Raw genomic sequence first — 8,209 nt, forward strand, 5'->3', positions numbered from 1 at the left:
AGAAAAAAGAAAGAAAAAAGAGAGAAAGAAAGAAAGAAAGAAAAGAAAAAAGAGAGGAGAAAACACATAAAAAAAACCCAACACAAGACCAGAGCCAAGGCCAAACGTGCACATGGAGTACACTCAAACTGTGCTGAATGTCTATTCACATCTGTGATTGACAACAATGAGGTATTGCGTGCGCGAGGAGAACAGAAGTGGTGTGTGCATTTTGACAGTGTCGGAGGGGAGCGGTATTGATCCGGAGAGGAAAGAATTCTTTTGTGGATAAAGTTGCATACCTCTGTGCTGAGCTGTCTGTCTGCTCTTTCTGTTACTCTGAAGAGGCCGCGTCTTTCGATACGAAAGATTTAACCTCACAACCAGAGAGCGGCGGACGTCTTTAATAAGGAAAGCCCTCGCGTCATTATCTGAAGCCAGCAAAAAGCTTCGCATAAGGAATAATAAGCCTACTTATCGAGTGGGTTTTTTAAGGGTTTTTTTTTAAAGCGGGAGGGTTGAAGTGAGAGTTTAATTGGAACGCTTTCACTCTTCCTCAGCTATTGATTTGGAACGGCACAGAGGCGGGGGGGGGGGGGATGAAGAACTTGAATCGTGTGAAACGGAGTTCATTAAATAAATATTTTATTGTCATTGAAAATAAATACATTTTTCTTAAGATAGAATCAACAACATTTTTTTGGAGGAGGAAGAAGAGGAGGAGGAGGAGGTGGAAGGGGAGGAAAAAAAAAAAACATTTCAAGAGGCAGCGTTTACATAAATTAAAGCTGTGGACTTTGGTGGAAATGAATACAATCTCACAAAAAAAAAAAAAAGTTTTGAGAGCTGTGTGCTCCAAATAAGCGAGCATTTTTTTTTTTTTTTTTTACATTCTCTGATTGGCTATAGCGGTTGTCACCTGACCAGTTGGCATCCATACAGTGTCACACAAACGTTTCTTAAACCTGAAGACCCGTCTCTCTCTTCTCAAAACCACTTCCAAAAAAAAACCCCACTACTCTCAAAAATATGTATATATCACAAAAGTCATCTCAGTACACCACAGCTACTGTTCAGCGTTTCTTTTTCTCTTTCTCTTTCTCTCAGTCATTCAGTGTCTCTACAACGCATAACGTGCAACCTCACAGGCGGATGACAGATCCGTACATCATGATGTGGTCAGCTGACAGTTATTTATGTAAAAGAAAACAAGGCAAAACAAAACCAGTGTAACGTTGAGAATTATGTTATTCATTTTTCACTCAGCGTTCTCGTTAAACCCTGCAATAACATCTGAAATTAGAATCTGAATTTAACAAAAAAAAAAAAAAACACACACACACACACAAAAACAGGATGTGTGAACCGAATGGCCCGTGGCCCCTTTGCTGTTTGTGACTTTTTTTTTTTTTTTTTCTGTCCATTGTTCCTGTCCCAGACCCGGTGAGGACATATCTCCGGGGAGAGAAAGGCAAAGAGAGTGTGGAACAGACCTCTGGTTAGAAAAGATTAACCTCCTCGTACTGAGAGCGAGTTTCGTGCCCACACACCCTCACCCCCACCCACCCCCACCCCCACCCCCTCCGCCTCTCCGCGCCCCCCCCCAACTGAGAATTCAGCAAAACAACCACACTCCACCACCACCACAACAGGAAGTGTTAACTCCTTTCTCTACTCAGCAGACGTTGCATTCTCCCAACCTCTTAATTACACGGGTGCAGTGGCACGCAGAAAAAAAAGAAGAAAGAAAGACAGAATTTTTTTTTTTTTTAAACAACACATCCACTTTTAAATTGGTCTGCCTCTGGGGGATGCCAAAGCAAGCTGACCTCAATTAAAACAAGCATGTGTGGAAGTGTAATTTAAACCTATGGAGAGTTAAACCTGCTGAGCATGCTTTTACATGGAGGCAGAGAGGGGGCGGGCCAGGGTGGGAGGAAAAACGTGGGCTTTTTTTTGGTGTGTGTGTGTGTGTGTGTGTGTGTGTGTGTTAGCATGCTGGGTTGCACACACTTAATAAAATCAATGACAGACCCAGCACACGGTTTAAATAATAATTAATACAGGGAAGGGTGACTTTTAAGACCAGCACATGCTAACCTCCAGAAGCAGCGTTCACTGTTTGCTCAAAGACCTTCACACACACACACACACACACACACACACCGCGCTGGACTGACTGGATATTGGCTATATGGTGGTAGTGTAATTGTTAAACACAACTTCAAGTTATTCACAGTTACACCGACATTTTCCAAGACACCATACAATTCATGGAGTCACCAAGACTTCCAAGTGAGTGGGAAGATGACATAATGATTAGCAAGCGTAGCGCTGCCACTAACGCTACCAACGGGGTCAACGCGACACCCGATGTTTCTCCTGCAGTTCGGGGAGAACGATGTCCCTGGCCTCCTGTTTGAATTGCTGAGTACACCAGAAGCTTCAGAACCAGTGGACACATTAGGCTACGAGGATTAAGGCAGTTGTACAACTCCGCTGGAAGTGTAGGCCTAGCATTCGGCGAAACGCGTAACTGGGGCATTGCTGTGGCTCCAGAGACGATTCCTAAAACTACTCCAGCTCAACACGCGCGTTGACAGACACGCAGTGAAAACATAACATTTGAGTGCCAAAGAGCTGATCTGATTTAATTCAGGCGAGAGCAGGCAGAGACTTTATGAAAACGGAACACGTCACTGGCAATGAACGCGCAGCTTAGAACAGAAGCGGCCAAATTTTCGCTCGGTTCCAAAGACAGAAAATGACTGGACAAAACAGTGTTATGCTGTGCAAAAACAAAAATGACCAAAAAAATTTACACACACACACACACACACACACACACATTCTCAACCACGCAGTCAATATTCTACCAAATTTTGAAAGACGCAGAGCCAAGCAGTTTTCTCTTGAACTACTGTTGAAGTTCCAGCCTTCAGTACATTGACAAAACACTCATCAAAATCATCCCTCAGTCATCTCCAAACCATCTGACTCTACAACAAATTTTACATCTTTTGTCACATAAGCTCGTCAAATGCCCACTTTCTTTCAGGGGTGGGTATTGTAATTAAGCACATTTTCTAAATGCTAGAGAAACTAGTCACCCCAAGTAAAGCAAGGCGGTCTCCGTACTCTTCAAATTGGCTTAGCATTAGCTTACATTCAATCCTTAGGTGACAAAGCAAGAACGTCAAACCCAAGGGACTGATAGGTTGAAAACTGGACCTGCTACCTCACAAAGCCTTTTTTTTTTTTATTATTATTATTAAAAAAAAAAACCCAAAACTGACCAATCACAGAGAGGACAGTTCTAACGAGAGAGCTGTGTGACAGTCCAGAGGAAAAGAGATAAACTTTCTTTTCTTCTTTTCCCTCACAGTTGATTTGAAACAAAGAGGTGATACATGTCACTGTAAAGCACAGCTTCACAGACACATCTGTCAAACAGAACCAGAAAGGTTAGCTGGCTTCTCTTGTGTTGACCTCTCCGTTGCCGTGGCAACCGGGCCCGTTTTTTTTTTTTTTTTTGTCTTTTCGGGGGCGGGTCCGAGACGAAGCTCCTTCCCCGGGTGGTGGTCGTTCAACAGCTGACGGTGCTGGGCTGCTGCTTGCACACAAAGTCCGAGAAGAAGTCAAACTCATTCTGTCCCAGGAACAACTCCGGCAGCTCCTGAACGCGATCCAAACCCAGTTCCAGCACCAGCGACGTCAGCACTTCCTCGTCAATCAAATCCGTATCCATGACATTCAGGCTTAACGTCGGGCCAGCCATGCCCATCTGCATGCCGGCCAGCTGGGCCGGACCCATTCTGTACTGCGCCCCGTTTCCGAGGTGATGGCCACTGCCCGGCCCCAGCGGGTGGCCGTGGTATTGGGTGTTGAGTTTCTGGAGATGCATACTGGCCATGAGTTGCTGAGGTGTGTTAAGCCCTCCGCTGTTCATGTACTGCTGCTGGGGTTGTCCCTGAGGGTGCATGTGGTGATGCTGTGCTGGAGGATGGTGCTGCTGTTGCCCATTCTGGCCCCCATACATCATATTCCCAGCAGCCATTTGATGATGGTGCCCTCCGCCCATCTGCCCATTGACTTGCCCATTCATAACAGCCACCATACTGGGCCTTGGCCTCATGGGGGGCTCCATGGAGTTCTGTGGTCCCCTGGTGTAGTGCATTACTTGACCATTGGGAAGACTCCTCAAGCTGGGTTGAGGCGGGTGCTGGGGGGGTCCGTTCATGCCCATCCGAAAGCCATGTAAGCCTCCTCCGGTGGAAGCGTGGGTCATAGGCATCATCATGTGATCTGCCATGGCTTCTCTGTGATGCTGGGGAGATATGAACGGAATGTAAGATGACATCACAACAGGACAGTCTGACAGTTGGTAAAGCCAGTTTTTAAACATTCTAAAATGCAAATTCCAGAATGGTTAAAAGTTTTTTAGTCGGGTGTGTGTGCGCGCATGTGACCAAACCTGTTCATTAGTTAAAGGAAAAAAAAATTATTTATCTATTATTTGCAGATTCTGGTATGCAATCAAGGATGTTTTGTGTTAGGTAAAAACACTTTGACCTGACAATGAACTGACATAACAGCAAGTCAATTGTTCCTGTTACATGCTTTTAGAAAGAACTTGCTCTCTCAACGTGCCATTGGCCCAGATTAAGCAAATGTGAGTGCAAGGGCTTCCTGCAGTTGAAACCATTGCAGTCAAGGGCCACAAGAACACCCAGGGAGCAGTACACCAAACCGTAGCCAGATACTCGAGACAAAGTGCTTTGCCAAACAAAGCACCCCCACTGCCGATGTCTACTGGGTACGATAAATAAAATCTCAAAAGACAAAGACACTTTTGATTACCAGGAGTTTGCTTTTACGCTACCTTATGTTTGGTGTTTAGAATGACTGCTCTAACTTAAATGGCTGTTGATTAGATCGTGAATAATACTCGTTATTGACAGACAGGCAATTAGTCCGCTGTTGTCAATGCACCGCGGGAAAAAAATAACGAATTTTCGCGATAGAGTGGACGCTAAGAGACTCTCGCTGTTTTTTTTTTTTAACGCGTTGCTTTCCTCTTTAAAAATGAACAGTACTCGTACGGTGGCAAACAGCTCATAACAATTAACGGTAACCTCCATGAACCCCTTAACCCCCATACTTTTCCTTGCGGCTATACAAAATTGGAATAATAAAACAATTTGAAAGGGTCAGTGCAATGAGATAACAATCGTAACGATCGAAATTCTCAGTCCGTTTTCTTACAGGTTTGTTTCTAAGCATTTCTGCCCCCCCCCCCCCTTAAATCCACAAACGTTTTCGTAACCTGCGGTGCTGAAAGTATAAGCTACATTGTTATCCGCGTCATTCTTGACATTGGATAGGCTATCTCCAACATGAAAACCTTTCTGTTAGAAACCTGCCTATTGAGATTCCGTGGAGACACCTCGTCTCCTTCTCTGTCTACATAAAAACAAAGAATTTTGTCCTTCTGTCTTGCCCCCCCCCCTCTCTCTCTCTCTCTCTCTCTCTCTCTCTCTCTCTCTCTCGCTCTCTCTCTCTCGCTCAAGTGTGCCGAACTCCTGAGTACTCTTAACGCAGAGGTTTCAGCCCCAAATCTGTATCAATGAACGGCTGCAGTTCCTGCTTCCCTTTTACGCTTTAAATGAAACTTTCACCGAGCGTCGCGTTTCTTTGGACGACATTAAACAGCTGAGGCAAACAAAAAAGTTTGCATTGCTTCCACAAAGACCAGGGAACAAACAGACATGTACAGCCAACACATGCTCCATACAATTACTCCGGAATACATTTTAGCAAAGAAAATATACATCGGACATATACTGTAATACTACAAGGCTCTCTCACGAAGAACTGTAGTGAAACAGAACAGTTCAAAAATGGGATGATGTGATGTGTCTTGGTTGGATGTGTGAAATTCATCGGTGGGGCTCTATAATGCCCTTACAAAAACACAAAGTTGTGATTGGTCAGTCAGTTTATTTCACACGTCTGTCACCACAATTGCATTTTAGACCGGGACAGAAGTGCAAACCAGCTGTGATCGAACACACAGTCACGCATAAATAAATAATAATAATAAAATATATGTATATATATCCAAGCGTCTGGTAACTCTAAGTACGATTATGGTCCTCGGAGAAAGTGTACATACCGGTCGATGTTCTTGTTCCTAAACAATAATGATGTTGTTTCCTGACGTTACTTTCCAAATGTCTCTTCGCCAAAACTCGGTTAACTGCACGTTTTCCAGGGATTCCTTCTTCTGCGATCGCTACACTTACTAAGCACTGTTTGAGTCCCTGACACTGAATGTTGCTTTTTGGGTCAGCTCAGGGATTATATACATGCATAGAGAGGCAAGGACAGCGAGAGAGAGAGAGAGAGAGAGAGAGAGAGCGAGAGCGAGTGAGGGGCGGAGCTAGAGTCCTGCTCGTATCCTTTGTTGCGATTGGCTCTTCCTGCAATCACCGCTCACAGAGTGCGCACAGCCTCCAAACGCTCTGAGAGTGACAGTGGCCAATTACTCACGTCCTATTATTGTTTATTTGCGCTTCCGCCTACTCATACTAAAAACTCTGAGCAAAACAGCGAACAACGCAAGAGCCGTCCGTGTTTGCCTCAAAATGGAAACGTGAAAAAAGTGTTTAAATTAAGACATGCATCCAAAAAATAGGAACTTTCTCCTCAAGCTGTCGCTCTGCTTTTATTTCTCTCTAATCATAGGTTTGTGTAGACTGTGTAGATTGTGTAGACTGCTGGCTCCATCATACGCAGGTGTAAACGAGTACTTTTCCCTCATATTCACCTGCGACGTGATTCTTTATGAATAACCTCTAACCTTGAGTTTGTGGTCTACCTCCAAGGTCGGGCTGTTTTGGACAAGTAAACAGGACCACTTCACTAAATTCTTTATGAATTTGCTCCTTAAACATACAATGAATCAGAAATTCAGTATGTTTCCCTTTGGAGTTTCATTCCAATGATTGTTTGTCGTATTAAAGAGAAAGCCTTATCTGAGACACAACTGATGCTTATGTATGTGAGGCCAGAAAAGACTCCTGTGAGTGGGGCCCACTGGTGTGAAACGTGTGCTAATGACGTGACTGTAGCCTCTCCTCTCAGCAACACCACTGAAACGCACACACAGTCTTAAAGAGCTCCACAACCTGCTGAGAGGAGAGAGGGGAAGGGCTAAATAGTTGTGTTTACTCTTACACACACACACACACACACACATACAGGCTCTAGAAAGGAATGTTCTTTCTCTCTCTCTCTCTCTCTCTCTCTCTCTGTTCTGTTGTTTGAGTGTCCTTTTGTGATATGACACAACAGAATGTCTTAATCTGTCTGTGCTCAACTGTAAGCTTTGCACTGGTACACACAATAGCCTCAACTTCTTCTTCTCAAACTTAGTTTGACAGGATTCACGATAACAAGGACGTGGTCTTTCAATGGACGTCAATGAACACGAACACTTGGGTTTTGGAAGCTTAGCTCAAGAGTCCTGTTTGTTTAAATAAAGTTCTTCACGCTTTTTTGTTTTTTGTTTTGTGCACTCCACATCGAGAGCTATGACGTAAGGTTTTTGTCCTAACTTTGTATCACACATGTTCAGACCTGAAACCAATTTTGTCCCGAATCCCTGGAGGATCATCAAAATGTGTCATGTGGAGTGGAGAACGTGTTCAGGCTGAAGCTAATGGAATAGCGGCGGATAAAATTAGCACCTCTCGGCTTTTCTCAAACTGGATCGGCCCTTACCTCGGAGGATAGTTGTCACATAAAGTGGCCCACTTTGTCATATGCCGTGATTTTTTTTTTTTGTTGGTTTTTTTTTACCCCCTTTATTTATTTGTGTTTTATTTTCTGACACGAAAAACTGTTTGTTTGTTTGTTGTTTTTCACTGGTAAAAAGAAGGGAAAAAAAGAAGTTTAGGTGATAACTAGGTGGTACTTTGAATTCAGAGGGCAAAAAGTGAAAAAGCCTTAAATGCCTGTTAAAATATGCTTACTGGCAGTTTCTCTCTCTCTCTATATATATATATATATATATATGTGTGTGTGTGTGTGTGTCTGTGAGTGTGTGTGTGTATACACAGAGTCATAGAGTATGTACGTAGAGTCATGTATATATATATATATGTATGTAGGTGTGTGTGTATACACAGAGTCATAGAGTATGTACGTAGAGTCATGTATATATATA

General features: G+C 43.6%; 1 protein-coding gene across 1 annotated transcript; it reads right to left on the minus strand.

Moving 5' to 3' along the window:
* Nucleotides 1-3,517: 3,517 nt before the first annotated feature.
* cited4a (Cbp/p300-interacting transactivator, with Glu/Asp-rich carboxy-terminal domain, 4a) lies at nucleotides 3,518-6,297 on the minus strand. Its single transcript, XM_030788663.1, has 2 exons — nucleotides 6,155-6,297; nucleotides 3,518-4,306 (listed from the first exon to the last, which is right to left on the minus strand). The coding sequence occupies exon 2, from the start codon at nucleotides 4,289-4,291 to the stop codon at nucleotides 3,566-3,568; it is 726 nt and encodes a 241-aa protein (XP_030644523.1). The 5' UTR covers nucleotides 4,292-4,306; nucleotides 6,155-6,297; the 3' UTR covers nucleotides 3,518-3,565.
* Nucleotides 6,298-8,209: the final 1,912 nt, after the last annotated feature.

The sequence above is a fragment of the Chanos chanos genome, chromosome 12, assembly GCF_902362185.1.
Source record: "Chanos chanos chromosome 12, fChaCha1.1, whole genome shotgun sequence".
Classification (NCBI taxonomy): Eukaryota; Metazoa; Chordata; class Actinopteri; order Gonorynchiformes; family Chanidae; genus Chanos; species Chanos chanos.

Excerpts from the sequence above, each read along its gene's own strand:
- cited4a (XM_030788663.1), bottom strand. The coding sequence starts at position 4,291 with ATGGCAGATCACATGATGATGCCTATGACCCACGCTTCCACCGGAGGA.